General features: G+C 43.0%; 1 protein-coding gene across 1 annotated transcript; it reads right to left on the reverse strand.

Annotated features, from left to right (window-relative positions):
- Positions 1-288: 288 nt before the first annotated feature.
- LOC113479848 (transmembrane protease serine 11E-like) lies at positions 289-19,321 on the reverse strand. The gene is given in 12 exon segments (XM_026848180.1): positions 289-1,420; positions 1,835-1,977; positions 2,308-2,573; positions 2,805-2,985; positions 4,693-4,731; positions 5,731-5,894; positions 8,167-8,234; positions 8,664-8,779; positions 9,893-10,016; positions 17,711-17,779; positions 17,781-17,914; positions 19,138-19,321. Coding segments are annotated over 11 exon segments (1,356 nt in total). The 5' UTR covers positions 17,805-17,914; positions 19,138-19,321; the 3' UTR covers positions 289-1,258.
- Between the last annotated feature and the right edge of the window lie 327 nt (positions 19,322-19,648).

A 19,648-nucleotide genomic window follows, 5' to 3' on the forward strand; every position in this document is an offset into this window, starting at 1 on the left:
GCTGCTAGAGTGTGGAAAGTGTTTGAGATCTACCTGGCAGACTGAAACTTGGGCTCCTCAAAATATGAGGTCAGAAAGAACATGAAGTTTGTGTGGCTGAGATCAGAGTTAGCTGCAGTCTAGCAATGAGACACAAGCTATTCTTACTTCCTGACAGAAGAGAGAAAGAAAGATACCTTTACATAAGATTACTGGGTTGGTCAGAAGTTCTGCCCTGCTCAGAAGGAGACAGGTATTTCCACCATATCACAAAATCTTTTTTTTTTTCTTTTAAGGAGGCAGCTGAATATGCCCATATTAAAATATAATGAAGACTTGAGAACAGCATTTGCAAGAATAAGCAGATTGAGGGGGGTTCTTTTTTGGCAGTGGTCACATTAAGATTGTTACAATCCTCCATCCTGCACAAAAAGCCAAAGACTTACTCAGAACAATACAATCTGGAAAGTTAAATATGGAATTAATTCAGCCAAATGCTCTGATACGACAACAAACTGGTATGAATGTAAGTGGGGTTTGTTTGGTCTTAAGTCCAACAATCACTCGCACGCAAACACTGGGGTAGGGGCTGTTCATATGAAGCGATGAGTGGGCGTACGTAGACTTGTTCAAAGATGGTGGACAGAAGCTGGAGTTTTCCACGGATTCCTTTTTCAGGAAAACTCATCAAGGAAATTATTTTCTATTCACTCAAGTAACAGTCTGACACGGTATTAGGCACCAGGACATCTCTAAGGCATCTTCTGTTCTTCATTAGGAGTACACTCCCTGGAATGATGCAGGAAAAACCTCAAGAATTCAAAAATGCAGCAGCCTTCCAGTCAGGGTCTGGATTGTAGCTTGCCTACAGATAGATGGGGCCTTGGGAGCACACAGCAAACAGACAGGCCACATTTTTAGTTATAACATGTCTTGGATGCTGATAAGTGATTGTTTGGTCTCATATGCTTTGCCTGAGTATAAAAGTAGGGGCCAAACCATTTGGCCACAGAGAAAAAAGGGTCAGTATATTGCATATAGATGAAGGCAGTCATCCTTTGACAGAGTACTTCCTGAACAAACAGCTGTCACGTGGATCAAGTCTGTTCCTGTCTGGCTGTAGGCCAAACCAATTTCAAGTCCTAGACTACTCCGAGCTTGCTGGCACTTGGTACTTGACCACAAGCTAAGCCAGCAGCTGTTTAGAGGGTAACCACAGAGCAGAATGTGTCAGAGGAATAGCCGTACACAGCCCATAAAACGTAACCCGCTGCAGGTTTCAGATGCCAGTTTTGGAGTTGATCCAGTTTCGATAGTAAGTCACTCGCGTGTACACTCCTGGTTTATTTGGCTTGCCACAGTCATCTCCCCAGCTCACTATTCCCACAAGATACCAGATTCCTCTGGAGTTCGCATGTACCAGTGGCCCACCAGAGTCACCCTGAAGAGAAAAATGTCAACAGGCAGGAACAAAGTAAACAGTGTTCACATCACTAATGCAGCAAGCCTCAAATTGTTCTGTTACAACTGACAGATATTTGTCTCTAGACCACATCTATAATTCAGCCTCCATATGGTTTAGTGACAAGACAGAGACTGACAGCCTGTCTAAATTCAGTCTCTCCCACTCCACACCCTCACATCTGTATTCTCGCACATGTGCATTATATATAAACCCCAAGGCACCTAAGTACAGACTTCAGCCCATGAGCCAGAAAGATCTTAATTTACATCTGTCAGGATAATGAACCCCATAAATTTAGTCAAGATTCCCCAAAGTATGTTTTATTTCTAGGAAACATCACAACACACAAAAAAACATTTTCTTTTTACTATTACCTATGAAAAGACTTACCTGGCAGGCATCCACCTGCCCCTCTAAGTATCCAGCACACAACATTCCAGGTGTTATCGCCCCACTGTATACTTGTCTTCTATTGCAAGTCGCAGTACTTATAATTTTCACTTCCGCTTGTCGAAGCTGATTAACACTATAGCCTAGGAGGAGAAGTGGCATTAGCATTTGCAGACAGGGTATGCAACCTAAAATACTGAAGGCTTAGGAGTAGCCAGATTTTCCTACAGTTTTTTTCTGCCATTACAGGCAATGAAGGGAGCTCCCCAGACAACATTTCAGGAAGAAGAAAGTTTTCCCCCCCCAAAGTCTTTTCACTTGTTGCCAAACATAACCCTTCCCCATCTTTCATCCTCACCAGATGCTCTTTAGTGTCATGGACAAAAGGGATTTTGTACATGTTTCAGTGTTGAATTCAACTGCAATCTTCTCAGATATGTTTGACAGGGCACAGGAAGGCAAGAGACACTCACCATCATTCTCCAAAGCTCCCCAACCTGTAACAAAACAGGAAGTATTCTCTGGGAAAATGTGAGATGCTTCAGGAAGGCAGACACTGTGCACATCACTCGTGAACTCAATAGGAGAGGCAAGTTCCACAACAGCCACATCATATTCATGATCAAGGACAAAGTCACTGTATCTTTCATGAATGATAATTCTTCGGACAAATTTTTTATGTTTTGGAGGTCTCAGCAGAATCCCAAAGCTGGCAGTCCACCTCCGAGGATCTCTTACTCTGTAAGATACCTGAGGTTACATCACAGCCACATAGAACAAGATCCCCAAAAGGAGCTTAGCTCTCCATTTAAGCATCAAAATGCAGGGCAGCCAAGTTTGCCTAAGGGACAGAGAAAACCCAAACTTCATTATCTTTCAGCAGATACAGATGGTAGGGGGCCATGAAAGGTCAGAGCACCTGAGAGTCCTAAGGCCAGAAAGGTCAGATAGAAAGGTGCTGATGACTTACCCTCTAAAGCAGTGGGCTGCTGTCACTAGCCATGTATTACTGATCACTGATGCACCACAGCGATGGGTCCCATCAAGCTGAATACTAGCCTGCCACGGCCATTCCCCATCCTGCGCACGCTGCCCACCAAGTATTCTCTCCACGCCTGTGAAGGAGAACGCCTGTCTTCGTATTCCACAGCCTGTCAAAGAAAAGGCAGCTCTGCTTTAGCTGATCAAGGGAAATCAGGATGTTTCTTTGGGGAGGGCCCTCATGGCTGCAGGCACAGGTGTAACAGAGCAGGGGTGTCAAGAGACAGCCTTCACCTAAAGCAGTTAGCGGGGAAACCAAGTGTCGTGGTCACAAGCATCTCAGAATAGATGTAAGATAAATAAGTTTGATAGAAGAGTCACTACTTTTTCCATTAAGCCAGTTTTCAGGCACACAAGCCCATATGTACTCCCATGGGAAATGAAGGCTGTATATTTGAGATAGCGTTTATTTTCTTCAGTTGTAACTGTTTACCCAGTTTAAAAATACTGCCTCTACAAACCTTACTTTGTTTGATATTTAACCAGAGCTGTACAGGGACAGGTAGCATATGTAGTCATTAGTGTATCTGTGCATACAGGTACCTATACAGATTATTAGGCGCAAAGACATGTGCTGATAATTGACCTGAGCATTTAGATTCATAGAGCTTTCATAATAATGGCATGCAAGTTTCAGCTAAAGACCAAACCTCTCTTGGTACTGTGTGGAAAAAAAAAAAAAGAGCATCCATAGTTTGGTTTTTTTTTTTTTTTAAAAAAAAAGACATCTTAAAAATAGAGTATGAAAATACTGAGGAACCCCCACATAAACAGCAACCACATCAGGGCAGCTCTAAACTTTAATACACACATCACCGCCAAAATATGCAGTGAGACGCAAAGACACGAAAGAGACACTACACATCACTTGCGAACTTAGTGGAGGCAATCTTCCCATTATTTGTAACATCCCAGCTGTATAGCAAAGGCAATAACAACATAGTACAGTTTTAAGAGTCATAAAATTGCTGAAGACTAGTTTGCAAGAAACAATAAAACCAAACAAAAAATCCACCCACAAACTAAGCAAACAGAGAATGGATTTTGTCAGGTCACCTCCAGGTCAGCCTTGGCAACAGCAACAAAAGTGTCTTCTTCCTCCAACAGTTTACTTATAGCCACTGTGCCAACAGCATGGTCACATATTACTCAGCTGAAAAAAGTTAGATCCAAACCAGTTAATTCTCAGAGCCCACTTAAAGATGGAAAGCTAATGTGCACAGGCTCTGAGACCACGCAGGGGACTGATGTCCCCTGGGAAGGGACTTATACTGTCTCTGTTTCCAGAGGAGCTGTAAGATCTCATGGGAGAGCACAGAACAGGAGCACTGAGAACGTGCCCCTCTCCAGGGCTGTGCCACTCCCTTGCTGTCACTGCAGACAGCTCCTCTCCCTCCCTCTGGCCTTTCCCTGTATATTGCAAGGTTTAGCTCAAATCTAACAGACATTTATTGCCAAACTTTTCTGCAGAGAGGGGGAAGGAAGAAAAATGGTTTTAGAAGGATTCCAGCAAGAATCTTGGCCCACAGCGACTGTAGACCTTGTGCAAAGCTCACTAACAGCAACTCATCTACATGCCCCTGCTTCCCATAACCAACATTAAAGCAAGTGCTACGCACCACCAAGTCAGAATGCTTGATTCTGCAAACACTACAGCCTGACTGCAAGAAAATGAGCTGAAGTTTTCCCTGTCTACTGCTCTAGTATCTTTAACAAGTTATTTTTTCAACTTGTATCTCAACAACATATGAATCTTGCAAACGCAGAACCTATAGCACCACGTCCCTGGATCTTTTCTATAAAGCATTTGTACTTACAGTTGTTTAAAAGGTTGTCTCCCTTTTCCTTGTTCAACTCTGAAATAAAAAGCAAACATCACAGTGAGCATATCTCCTACTGCTATGTGATACAATACATACTTCCTCCCTGTACCCGGTGAACACAAATTGCTTGCATTGCTGTATGGAGCGACAGTACGGTAAAAGGAGTAATTTGCTCTGTTGGGGAAGTTCAATTAAGCCTCTGTTCATCACTGAAAGTATAAGGCCAAAGGATACATTTTTCTTGACTTAGCTCAAAGCTAACAAAAGCAGGATTTGACTGCAAATAGGTCTAAGTCACATCTACCTGTGCCAGTGGCTGTGCACAATATAAATACCCACATGAATTTGTTCAAGTTCAGTATGGCAAGGTGATCAAAACAGTGTTCACAAATCCTCAGTGCCAAGATTGACTGAAGCTAAACTGTAACATTCCTGATTTCTTTCTACAAAAACCCCTCTGCCAGATTCTGATGGTAACCAGTGACAGATTCACAGCAGAGGATTACTGCCCAGGGAACCTCAGGGGTTTGTTATGAACACTTGCTAGAGCAATCTGTCAAATAAGCAAAGAAAATGGCAGGGAGTAAAGAAGGAAACCATCTCAGCCTTGTATTTTAATAGCTTGAGGACTCTGCATTTCAGTACCTGGCAATACAGGTTCTTCTCCGATTCAGTGTCCCTTAAAGTAATCTGTGAAACCACGGTCACAAAGTTGGGCCTTGTTTTGATGAATTGGGGGGGCACTATATCCCATTCAACAGAGCTAAGTCACAGAGACAGCACCTCTGATGCACAGAGGATTGCTCATGCTCATAAATCAGTGCTGGTATGCTTTCGTTCTTTGCCTGCTACTTCTTCCAAGCTACCAGGCTGTCAGCCATAACACACAATTTTGAGAAGGCAAAAGAAGAAAAAAAGAATAGCACATATTTGCATACTAAAGTGAAACCCATGACACTAGGAACAGCAAAGTATGAGGAAAAAATTCCACGCTAAAACCACAAACACTAAATACTCAATACAGATACTTGCCTGTGAGTCTAAGGGTAGACAGGTCAACATTCAAGAACTTAGAGCTTGTTTTCAGCCTTCTGCGTAATACACGGTTGACGTGGCCCCAGCTTGCTGCCTTACTGTCAGCTGTGGCAAATTTAAATACCAGAACAACAGATGCAAGAACTCCACCAGGATCTGGGCTGCAAACCAACAAAAACAAAGTGGTGTCATTCTCTCTTTGCTCACTAATCCTCTTTGTTCTGCTTTGCCCTGTCTGTCTTCTTGATATGAGAACAGGTCAGGTCTACACAGATGTACAGAACAAATAGTGTAGCTGTGCGCAAGTAAAGGAAGATGATATCTCAGCAGGCAGGAAAAGGCTTGGTTCTCACTATAACAATGATCAGAGGGAGTTTTCTGGGCACTGTTATAAGTGGTACAGCTGAGGAAGAGATGAGGGATCACTCCCTTTGGCCTCCACACAGCTCACGGTCAGCAGGGCACAGATGGCAATAGGAACAATACAGCAAGTTAGAACCCTTCAACAGATACCCAAATAGGCCATCCCTAACAGCTGTTGAAAAGACCCAGTTTAGAGCTGCAGAAGTTAAAAAGGTCTTTTGGCATTTCTTTCCATTTAAGTCACTTCTCCATTTATTGGCCAGTTAGCTCCATTGTATCTAGAGACAAAAAACTCATTATATTGTTGAAGTTATCAGAGTAAGGCATGGTCACTTACTATCACATAAAATATTGGGCCCAATACTTTAGACTAACAATCTACAGGAAAACCAGCTGAAGACTATGGGGAAAGAGAGCAGAGATGCAGCTGTCCAGTGCCTAGTTGCATAAGAAGGTATCTGTAGTGAAAACACACTTGGAAGTGATATAGTTTGGTCAACCTAAAAGGTGTAAAGAGATTTTTTGAAATCTAGCTCCCAAGTTCTGTGATTTCAGTTGATATGCAGTATGAGAGGCTTGTGGAAGAAACTAACAGCAGAAAACAATGTAGAACAGTTTAAGGCAGGGGTTTTCAACCTTTCCTTCACCAAGAACCCCCTTTATATACCTTCTGTGGCCACGGACCACCAAGACTTAATTCAAGATCTAAAGCCCTAGACTGCATCAAATATTTATTTCAATTTTCTCAAGAAGGGTCTTCAAATTTGAAGAGAAAGGGAAATAAGTTAATCTATTAATGCACACACTCCTATTATAATATCTTTATTGAAATGATTCCATATGAATTTAAAATAATAGCATCAACACTCTTCTTGCTCAAGTGACCCATTAGATGACATTTTAACAGGCTAATCCCAAATTTGATGCCAATTTTGACATTAAAATTTGATGAAAAATTTTGACAATTCTTCTCACCTCCCTCCTTGTCTGTGTTCAGTCACCATTTTTGTTTACGGGTCCAGGGCCACCACTTGGAGGAACAGACCTCAACCCCGTTGGGGCCCTAAAGAGGGCCGCTGGGTTAAGAAAATGTCTTTAGGAGAAAAACCGCCCAGTTAAAGGTGGTGGGACTCAACCAGCCATGCTAGCACCGAATATACTAGCACATCAGGGCAGGCAGGGGTTGGGGCTTGAGTATGAGAGGGGCATTGAGGGGAGGAGGCTGTGGGAAAAGGAGACACAGTGCTTGTCATGGGCCAGACCAAATGTTTCCAGTCTGGACGTTCCTCACCCAGCTGAGAACCAATCGTTTATGGAAATTACTCATTCCATCTAGATACAGGTAAAGGCAAGAAAGCCAGAAGTGCTGTGGAGAAAGACATTTGTGGGAAGTCTAGCATTCTTTGTTGTGTAGGGAAACATATTCTACATCAGAATTGAGCCTTATAGAAATACAACTTCAAACCAAAATCATGTGAAGGAGAAGGAAGTGATGGTTCTTATCGCTGAGTGATACATAATTACTGCAGAGAGAAGAAAGACTTAAAAGCATTCACACAGGACCTTTATACCTGTATTTCCCACTTGCCTCCTTCATTCAACTCTATATCCATGTCTCTCACAGCAGAATCATTTATTCCTTCAGACCTTTTCAGAGAGGGAAGAGAATAGTCACCTCCTGCTGTATACCATGTAGAGGGGCAAACACCAGCCTGAGCTTTCACAGGAAGCATTAAGTGGAATAATGAGCTGACTCTGCATCTCTCAAGCCCTTAAGTAGTAGTGAAGACTGCGATCACCTAGTAATTCATTTACTGCATCACAGCCGCAAACAACTGGTATTCAGGCAATCAATCTGCAGAAGGCCAAATTTCTCTTCCTTCCTGACCTCTGAAGGTAACTGAGTCCTCAGTGTTGTGAGCATCAAAGGAGAGTGACAACTAGCCTAGATTTAGTCATCCTGTTGGTGTAATCAAAGCATAAACAACCAGGCCACTCCATATGGTCAAGGGGTAGAAAGAAAGGTTATTTATCACAACGCTGCTTATTTCCGACCTTCACATTACTTACCTTAGACTAACAACATGGGATCTGATGTACCTTTTACTTAGAAAGGATCCCTTGAATACTTCAGATATCTGTTAAAGGAAGAGAGTATATTAAAACACACATGTAATATGTACATGCTCTCAAGATATAACACTCTCATGAGCCTCCAAAACACAAGAAAACACCTTCAGATCTCCACGTCTACACCAAAGCTACCGCTAAATTTCTGTCAGAGGATGCAGAACCAAAATAAACAGCTGAGTGGCCAGTTTTGCTGTCCCTTCTGCTCAGTGGGTGCCTGTTTCACCACAGGGCTGCTGGAACAGACAGCACTTGTGCCTACCATCTGCTTGCTCACAGTCAGTGATACATCTTTAACCCACTACATTAAGGTTTGAAAGGTAAGGCCAGCCACATAAGGATGAGGCACAATCACCACTGACTCTTTATTTTCAGTCACACAGTCGCAGGACTCTTCACCATAGGTTAGGAAGAAAAAGCAAAATATCTTAGCTTACCATGGTTTCAATCTCTTGGCTCAGGTGCCTGAACTCTTCTGTGGTTTGCCTTTCATACTGAGGGTCATAGTCGACATTGGTGATTAAGAAAGATGCATCATAATATCGGTCCTGATCTACAGAGAAGGAGAGGTGGTTGACTTCCTTCAATACAATTCAGACATGCACAGCACTTCACAGAGTGTGGCACAAATAAGGCTCACAGGCTCTAGCTGTGATCCCATCAGCTGTGAAATTACAGCTTTATCAGCACTTTGGGTAAAGAGGGCTCTGGATCATCTTGTTGCTCCAGGGACCACCTAGGGGCTCTTTTCTCCTTCAAGAACTATCCCAAGTAGCTCTAAATTATACCCACTACAACGTTTCTCTGGGGACCATCTTCTCATCAGCCTGAGGTGAGCACAGCGACACACACCAGCCTACATATGTCCCTTCTGACTCAGTACACACACTCACTCCTCCTTAGCTTCACTCTGACATGTCCCTATCCCTCCAAGAGGCAGGTGGCCCAGAGCTGTTTGCACCCATTAAGAAGTCAGGTTAAATTTAAAATCTAGCTCTTGGGTGAATGGCAGAGAGTGGCCCCATAATGCAATTAGCAAAAAGCAAAGCTAAGCTATAGCTCTGCCACTGCTCTGCCTAGTGTCCTAATTCAAGCCATGGCCTTGCTGACTCTCAGTAAGCCAAGACAGCAACATGATTGGTTCCATCCCAGCAGGAAGGCCTTTCAAAACCCCTCACACTGGTATCTCAGAGACTGGGAATAGAATGGCTTGGCTTCATTCATCTGCTACTGAAACTGGGCCCTTGGCAACCAGGACTAACTCCCGGCCCCAAAAAGACCTAAACCTCTCTCTTTCTGGAATATCCTCAGCTAAAAGTGCCAGCTTCAGTTTCTGCAAAAAAGCCTGTCCAAGACCAGGCTTACTCTTCATAGCCTGAGTACTAGACACACTCCTGGTTTACACATAAGACTGCTAGCCTTTGGTTAACCACAGTTACCAGTAGAGACACCAGGGCAAGACAAAAAACAGAAAGAGGCACATAACTTAAATCCATGTTTCAAGTAAATTATATTTTAAGTATTCTTGCAGGTTTTCTAATCAGTTCAGATCAGTCTGCTCATGTGGATTCTATACCGGGGGGAATTTTATACCTAAATCATCAGGCAAGATGAAATAAAACAGATTTCTGAAGACTTGTGACAACAAAAACAGTGGCGCACTTACCGTGGCACAAAAACAATGTAATCAAGCCAATGATGAGGGCTAAGCCCACTATCACTGACACAACAATGACTGCGATCTTCCATGGCTCTGTGCTCTTCCTTGCTCTGTCCATCTGGATCACTATCTGCATTGAAGAAAACAACATAGAGAAATTCAACTCTACAAAGACAATAGCACATCCTGAGCCAAACTGTATCTGGCACAGCTTAGCTAAGAAATGTTGAAGAATGAGGTAGGGAAGGACCTCAGGTCTGACCTTCTGCTTAAACCAGGTCCCACTACAGCAGGTTACTGCAGACTTTGTCTAGTCAGGTTTTTAGTACCTCCAAGGACAGAGCTCCTCCGGACTCTCAGGAGTCCTGATCCAGTCTCCAACCACCTTCACGGCAAAAGCTTGGGGTTTTTTTAGTTAAAATTTCCTGTGTTCTAATGTGCTTCTGTTGCCTCACACGCACCCCTGAGAAAAGCCTAGAGTTGTGCAGGTTGTGCTAGTAGAGACAATTTCCCATTAAGAAATACTACACAGATTTCAAGCACATACAGGTGGCTTAAACTTAACATAAATTTACTAATTCATGACTGATGAAATAAATTCTGCAGCAGGGACACTCTAGGCTACCAGAGACACCATATAAACACAGAGCTTCGAGTTAATTTTAGTCGGTATGAATAGTAACATGTATTGATCCCCCACAGGGTTTGGGTTTTATTGCACCAAAACCACACATGTTGTAAGAGACCACATCCTGTCTCATGCCAGACAGTCTGTCAGAGGGAAGAGAAATAGTTACTCGTGTGTAAACGTTATATAACAACAAGACCCAGACTTCGTGACCTGCTGAAAGCCAGCAGCAAACCTGTAAAAGGGTTGGGAACTTGACTCACATACGGACAAAGGCACATAAGCATTTCTCCTCTACTTATGTCCTCCTGTGCAGCATTAGAGCAAGAGAACATCAGGAAAACTGCATTTTTGTGCATGTCCTCAGTTACTTTGAGTAGGATGATGCAAAGCCTGAAGCACAACTTCAGATCCACAGTAATTCCACAGCACACTGTGTAGTAATTGTCATGCCATGCACTGAGTCTCGACATGGTGGTCGGCCTTAGCACAGGGTATCAGAAAATCAGACAGAATCATCTCTCAAAAGGTGCCTGGAGTAACAAATGGCCGCAGGCAGCTCTGGGGAGGAGGGACTCAGCTGGCTAGTCACCATGCTGTTTTACACCCACTGATCCACATTTGTATTGCTGTGGACCAGACATACTACATGCTGCTTTCCCCTTTTCAGGCCTATGGCACAGTCATTTCTGAGCAACATCCGGGAAAATAGGGGCAGGAAGGGGCAGAAAGGCAGGCAGGGAGAGCAAGTCTTTGCAGGTTTTCTACAAGGTGAAAAAGAGGAACTACAAGGTGAAAAAGAAGACATTGGTGAAAGCAGAGCAGGATACCAGCAGAGGCTCCATCTTAGGAAATAAGCTGAGGGGGCAGATGAACAGTGAAGGTGAGGGTATGATGCACAAATACAAGACAGTAAAAGACAGTGAAGCGGTGCAAGAGCAGAATGGGGTTATACACTCTGCCCTGAGGGCAAGAAAACTGAGCAAAGCTACAAGACATGGTAAGCAAGGCAAACCAGGGAGGGGAAAAAAAAATTATAGAGACACAGAGGAAGCAGCTGAGAGGTCTGCACACAGGGTGTGCTCAGCAAGTGACAGGGAAGTTGGAAGCAACTCAGTTTAACCTCATCACATAAAAGTTTGATTTTCGCTAGCAAGAGTGCTGGCAGGTATCCCAGTTCATTGCTTAAGAAGGAAAGCAGACAAGTTTTTACCCAATCAAACAGGTGGTACTGTGGAAAGAAAAGGTTAAACAGGGTAGCTTCAGCCAGCACCACAACTGCAGGTGGTCACAAGCAGCAGCTCAGTGTTACCAAAATACACAGGACAGGTCACCAGAATCAAGTACCTCTCCTTCTGTTGTGCCTGCTTTAGTGGAGCAAAGCTATATTCTGGCAATGTAGAACACAAGTTTTCCTCAAATCTATCTGTCTCTCCACTAGACTGGCTCAGTTCCCTGATGGCAAGGCTCTACAAAACAGACTGCAGGGCAGTTGATAGATGTCCGAAAGTCCAGGCTGGCCAAGATTACTTACTGCAATTTGCAGTTTCCAAAGTAAGCACATAATATACACACACTAGAGCTCAAACAGTTCCACAGAGGCCTTGACTTCTTGCCATCTAGACCTTCACTGTATACACTATCCATTACTCCTGAGGGTTTAACAGATGGAGAGATTTGGATAAAAACCTAAGACCAGTGGGACTGTCCTACCTCCGTTTCTTTAACAAGCTGCAACCTCTCAAGGAGAACTACCCATCCTCATCTCACAGCTCAGTCTTTCACAGTCCCAGCTCAGGGAATCGCCACATGCCTCGTGGGCAGCCAATTGCTGCCCTTGAGGGCAAGCCCCTTGGCTAACTTTAACAGCCCATTACTGCAGCATGCCTCTGACCCTCCTTAGCTAGCCACCTCTCATGTTCTAAAGATTCTGCTTTAGCATGTCTTTGCTCTCCAGCCTGAGCCCCTGCCAGTAGTCTTGATCAGGCTGGTTCCCTGTGCTTCAGGTGTCCCCACCCCAGTGGACTTCCACCTCAACAGCAGTCACAGCAACATCCCTGCCTTGCTCTTGACACAGAGAACATGAAGCAAAGCCTTGATGGCATATGGCTTACTCAGCAGATACTAAGGCAACAGTACTTGTTTCATAACTGCTGGCTTTCTTGAACTGTATACAGACAGATTTCCTCAAGACATGGCCTTATGCTTAAGCTACAAAAGCTTAAGGCTCACACTTGAGAAGCAAGCACCTTCCTTTTTGCAGAAACAAATTGCATAAACAAGCACTGTCCTCCATTTAAATCTGTCTCCTTTGTTTCCTTTTCATGCAAATACCAGCTACATCGACAAACACTGGCAGCACAGACCCCCTCCTCCTCCAACGTTTCAGAGCTGCTTGTTCTCCACAGGTCACACAGATGTGGAAGGGGAAACACATTAACTTAGGAAGTGCTGCAATGGTGGGAGCAATGGAAACATGGGAGATGAGGAATAAAAACCTCTTCCACTTCTGATACTGATTTCACTTTAAATTTTTTTAAGAAAACAGTTTAAAGGAAGCACTTCCATATATTTCTACATTAATATAGGTAATTAATTTGTACATAAGATACACAAATTATAGTGGAAATACTTCTTCAAACCCAAACCAGTTTCCTCCATTAACAAGATGCTCTTGACTTCCATCCTGCTAAGATGGAAGAACAGAACAAGAAAATTCTCTTGTGCAGTGAAAGCACCAGGTCTCATCACCTGCTGCAGATACAACTGCCACTATATGTCCTTCACCTACAACGCCTGAGTGAAGGACCCAGCTCAGCAGCCCCCTTTTTTTCGGTTGTTTTTGTCTATTTTATCAGCAGACATGCTAGTTGCCAGTTATGCAGAAGGCTTCAGAAAGAAAACCTCTCCTATTTTTAGCTTTTTAGGAAATACCTAATCTTTTGCCACCCATTTCAGGAATCAGCATAAATGCAGGGAGCAAGTCATCTTGTTTGGTCCAAAATAAGTTATCCTTTACTCTCTGAAGAGCAGCTTGAGTGCAGGCAAGACCAAATGTGTATTGCTTGTATTAGAGCAGCATGTATTTCTCGTAGTGCCCAGGAGTTCTAGCCTTTGACACTGTCATGCTAGGGTCTGTATTCACAAAATAAAACATACTCACAGCTAGGTCTGGTTTCGAGCCTGCCTCTGCTGAGACCTACTGAGACCTACTACATTCAGTGAAAGTTATTGTTCGGGTTATGTCCACTCAATGCATTCAGTCATTAATCACACACATTACATCTCCAACTAGCTCCTTTGTCCCCCAGCCTTTTTGCTATTATGCCACAGATGACAGGATTGTTATTCTCTACCAGAACAACCACCTGACAGGGACTCCTGTGCCTGTGCCATACATCTCTGTAGTTAACTAGTTCAGTGCAGGTGGATCCCCCAGTTTAGGAATCAGACTTCTGTACAGTCTTCTCTGCACTCCAGTAACCAAGAAAATTCTGTTCCCCAAAGCAACATGCACTGGCCAGAGAAATACTGATCCTCTGCAGTGCTGAGGAATGCAGAGGCAGAGATGATATTGCCTTCAACCATAGAGGTATCCTTTCTTTCTTCTTGTGGCAGAGGCACTGCTTATATAGATCAGTATTCTCCTCAGAAGACCCCCAATACCACAGCTGTCTGAGTTGATGCCTTCCAGAGTTGGGTGTTTTGTACAGCTTTTCATTTCTTGCTTCCTTATATCACATGCTTTGATATTTTTTTTTTTTACTGTCCAAATTCCAGTAAACTGCAAATTAACGCTCAGGGTGGCAGACAGGGGAATTCAGGTAACACCAATGCATTCACTGTCCAGCATGGATGAGGATAACTTTCATTCCTCAAGAGCAAACCTTAACAAGAGATCAGAAGTGAGACTCCACCAGGGGACCTTGAAGGCTCTCTGCTCTGAAAACCACCTCCTCACGCCTTACGTCTGGCAGCTTTCAGTCTGCAGTGAATTAGCAAGAAGTTTCAAACCCCAGATCTTGCAGTTCAGTACAAAACTTATCTTGGCAATACTATGGATGAACATTAGACCTCCTCCAGCAATCCCTGTTCTCAGTTAAAACATGTTTCATTCCCAAGGAGCCCAAGACAATCCATGGAGAGAGCAGCAATCTGACAATTTCATATCACAGTTCATTTGAGTCTTGAAATGCAAACTGTTAAGTCTCCTAGTTTACACACCTTAGCTCTCAGCCAAAGAATGTGTTTTGATCAGTGAAAAAAAATCCATCTGAATGAACTATTTTGAAAACAGCTATGTTTGTATAGAATTAAGCTATTTTAAACACAGTAAAGGGAGGAATATTAAATCAAGTCTTGATAAAGGATATTTTAAAAAGTAAAATACAGCAAGAAATAAAGCTACATTAATAGTTATTGGGACATTAAGAAGAAGAGTTGTACTGAAATTTTATGGAGCTGAATTGTCTGGTCTTCCTTGTGAAACCAAGGAAAAAGCAGATAGGATTTCAGGTTGGATTTCTGATCAACCCCAAATTAATTCTTTACCTTCCAATTTGGAACATTTACCCAAAAGCCAAAGACAAGCACAATGCACAGGTGACAATCTGCTTTCCCTCTCTCATCTTGTACCAAACTCCCTAAAAGATTACTTATGTTCATTCACAATGGAAGTTCAGCTTCCACCTCTGCCTGATAGTATTTGATTTGCTATATTTGCTATACCCATCGCTTCCGGTTGAGCTACTGTGCACTAGAAAACTGATCAGAAAAGGTCTGTTCAAGACAGGAAAAGGAACCATAACTTATCATTTGTGTCCCCAAAAAAAGGCCCTTATCCTGCTAGATAAGCAGGGAACAGCTACCTTGTTCTGTTTTATAGATCTGTCATTGACATTTTGTGACTTCTTAAACTAAGCCCTCACAGCACCTCGACCTAGATTTGCCTTTCTGGCACCAGCTGTTAACTGAAGGTGTTTTGCTACACTCTGCATAGAAGAAAACATGCAACCTCTTCTATCTGATCTGCTGCTGTCTTCCTATAATAAATTTATTATTATATTTTTTTATTATTATTCCTCTGCTCACTAATATTCCAATATTCCCAGAAGATCTAATGGCAGAGCTTGGGTGGCACATTAGCTGAGGAGGGTCTCTCTATATAGTCATGACCAGTTTTTCCATCTGAAGACAGATTCAGCCAAATCCCTACAATCACTCTTCCTAAAAATGGGACCTTTCACAAGACAACTGAATCGACTAATCTGCTAGGCTGGTAAATGCAATTTGAAAATCCAGACTAGGTCCCTGAAGCTATCTACCTTGGCAGGGTGGTTGGGAATGGCAACAACTGGCTTAGTCCAGGCGTTCTGTAGCAAAAGCACAGGGCCACAAAGCAAGACTAATTCCGCTCCCACCTTTGCCACAAGCAATCACACCAACCTAACACTTCTCCTCCACTCTTGCGGCTCACTCAGAATACACACTTCTAAGAGAATGGGACAACAACTTCTACCATTTTGGGTGTTGAAACAAACAGCTACTGCCTGCTTAAGTACTGCAAGACCCTTGTTTGGATGAGGTCAGTTACCTACCAGCTTCAATCACTCAATGTTTGATATGTCCCAAAGCGATTCTGATACAATGGAAGACTTCCAAACGTTGAAGGGATCTGCTGAGGGAAACAAAACGTGCATGTTCTTCTATGCGTCACGCTGAATCAGCTTGATCTCCCCACACCCTCAAACATCCCACAAAAACAGTAGGTGCTGCATGCCACCCCTCTTCAGTCAGATAAAGCATCACTAATGTATTTGCCACTTACTAATTGAGCTCCTCCCCTTAACCATCCAATTCTACTGAGGTCTCGCTGCTTCCCAGGAGCACCCTTCAGCTGGGCAAAGGCAACAGCTCCAAATACCCTTCTTGTCATTTGCGTCAAGTTTCAAGGGCAGCATTCAGTCCTTAGGATATTTTAACTCAGAGCTTACCAGTAACTATATTCATGATGCCAAAATGTTGCTCATAGAGACTTCCCCAATTATTTCATCACCTTTGCAATCAGCACAAAAGGTTTGTTACTCTCTCATCCATTTTGCATGCATCTTTTTGGAGGCTATGAGTCCTTTAATTGTTGGGATAGCACTAATCTCCTGTATAACAGTCTGTGGGACATAATGTACTAACAGCAACTGAAATATCCTTGATCAATAGCACATCTTTCTACAGTTGACTGCCACAGCCAACATCTTGACAAAGACTCCCATGTTCTGAAATAAGCTTTAGTAGAACTGGGAGGGCCCCTCACTACATAAGGACTTTACAGTCTGCATGAACCTGTGAGAAGCCATCTCAGCGTAAAGGAAGTATTAGGTACATGGCCACTGACTGCAATCAGTTTAGGATAAGGTTCTGCAACTTCTACGTCATCTCTACCTCTCAGATTTCCACTTCCAGCTGCGTTGATTGTAGACAAGCATCTTATTCTGTTGGTTCGGAAGTCCCAGAATATAGCAGTAAATCTCTGCTTTTCAGCCTTTGAAAATAGCTCATTCTGTCTCACTTTGTCTCGCTCTGACTGGTTGAAATCTAGTTCAGAAGTGAGACACCAAACAAGCAGTTATAGTCTTTGTAGGTTTTCAGTTTGATTTTCATTCCAAGGCAGGGTGGGAGAAATGGTCTGGTGCCAGATTTGGTGCGTTTCCAAGTTGATTCTGCACAGATTAACACTTCACTGGCTGCATACAAAGCCCATGAAAATAAACAAAAGCACAAGAAGCTACTTTAACCTACTTTACTTTGCTCACCCTCTTGTATCATGCTGTTAGCTCAGCGGTAGTGACTGCAACATGTTCTAACCACACTAGCACAAACAGCAGATCAGAATTAGGGCATACTGAGGTGGCTCTCACCTGCTCCCCCACCGCAACCTTTGGGGACCACCTTGATTTGTCACTATGCTGTAGGAGCTGGGGAAATCTTGGAAAACAAATACATTTTGGGTGAGAAGAAAGGTGAAATATCAGAAGGATTACTGATGTATGGAAGGCAGCTCAAATCAGAAGCAAGCTCAGAGCTACTGCCATTCTCCTCCACACCCTTGGTCAAAGCTCAAGATGCCCTACAAATCTACACATGATATAGCCACGCTGCCCAAACTACCAAGGAACAAGTCAGAAGGGTACGGCACTCACCTCTGGGTACCACTGAGAGATCACCAAGAAGCTCTTCTGTCTGGGAGATGCACTGTCCCAAATGCTCACGACACACTGTGCAGCATCTCAGCATAGACTTGAGGCTTTATCTCCCGAATTAGGAAAGAAAGGAGTCATAGGCAAGTCAGAACAAGTCCAGCAAGTCTCAGTGACAGAGGCTTACCTAGTAGCATGATTCCTCCCCTAAAACAATAACAATACACTTCTTTCATCACACCTTTCATCCAGGAATCCCGAAGCCTTTTCAGAGTATTAACTACACCCTGCAACACCCCAAATCAGAAGAGTCCTGAAAATTTTGCAAGGACGCAGTTTATTTCCTTCTTTGGTATAATTAAAAACAAATCAGGAACTATGGGCAGGACCAACGCAGCAAATTTGCATGATCTAAAGCAACAATGTTCAGTCCTAGGCCAGATATGGAGCTGACATAAACTGATGTAGATTCAGGGGCAAGTGACTCTTAACTCCCTTGAACTTCCTTGAAATTGGTCATTTGGCCAGACAAGAACTTGCCCCCATAACAGCAGCTACATTCAAGTTAGTCAATCTTCTTTAACTCCTTAGGCGTTAATTTTAATTGTGGCCATCTAGCCACACACTCATTTCTTCCTGGAAAATTTCTTCTAGGTCATAAACATTTGTGATATAAATATTTGCAGGTTGTCTAGATAAGCATTTCTACTTGTGCTAGTTACAGCAAGTTAACTGGCAAGTCAATTAACACAAGCACAACCTCTAACCTAAAGTAGCATTTCTCAAGGTTTTCTTGGGAACACTTTTTACATTTTTAAGTTTTCTCAGTTCCACCAAACTTACTAGAAAATATATATATGCCCATATAGCCTTACACACAGATTTGATTTGGAAGGCAAAGAAAGACGACAGAACATCACAGCAAGGTGTGTGTGACACATTTTCTTTGATTTGCTGCAAAAAAGTTTCTAACCTTTAGGGACTCTTTTCCTCCACCTTAATGACCTTCATGTGACCACTCTACAGCTCAGGATCACCAGATTAGTAACACAGTGATGCAAATGCGTCTTCTAAGATGGAAGAAAGAGCTCCAGCCATGTATCAAGTCTACAGCCAAGTAACAGGAAGACTGCCATTCTGGGAAGGCCAGCTTCTTTAGAATGAAACATAGGCTAAAGATATGGCTCAGCTTCTCATAACTTGGGTTCAGTCAATGTCTCAGAATAATTTGTTATGAAACACAATGAATACACTTGCTAATGATGCACATAACATAATTGCTTCTCAATACTTTAAATGGAAGCTGCATTGCCATCCCATATAGGAACACTTTTACTGAGTCAGTCCAGGTGTGCAAGAGAAATGCAGTCAGAAGCCTAGCTAGAGGGTGACAATTTCCATGGGTAAAGTATCAAGTGTCATATGATTACCTGACCTGTGTGTAGGTGGTGTGAAGATGTATTCATTCCAGGCAGTCTGTGATCCTCAGAGATAGAGATTCTTGTGACTTGATCGTGGTATAGGTGGAAGAATGCACAACACTAAGACTTCATGGCAATTTCTGAACAATCTCATATGCAGGCAAAAAACTCTATTGCTGTTTAGAGAAACAGGTTAAACTGAGGCAGCTTTTCAGGACACTGAAAAGCTCTTCCAGTCCTAGTTTCATGGCAGGAAGGTACCAAACTGTTTAAGTATATAATAATCCTAGTCAGTGGGTCCCCTCTCTGCAAAAAGTTTCTGTGTATCTTCTTGTACTGACAATACTTCCCCGGGACAAAAACCCAAGCTGAGAAAAAGGGACAGGCAATAGCCATCAGTGGTTCAGTTGCCAGGTACCTAACAGGTATGCCTCCTGATTCCAGAGACAGCATGCTCATGTCCCAGCTGGTGCTACACTGACAAACTTTAAAATAAGCCTGGTCAAGTTGGGACATTCTG

The sequence above is a fragment of the Athene cunicularia genome (assembly GCF_003259725.1).
Source record: "Athene cunicularia isolate RWA chromosome 4 unlocalized genomic scaffold, athCun1 chr4_part2, whole genome shotgun sequence".
Taxonomy (NCBI): domain Eukaryota; kingdom Metazoa; phylum Chordata; class Aves; order Strigiformes; family Strigidae; genus Athene; species Athene cunicularia.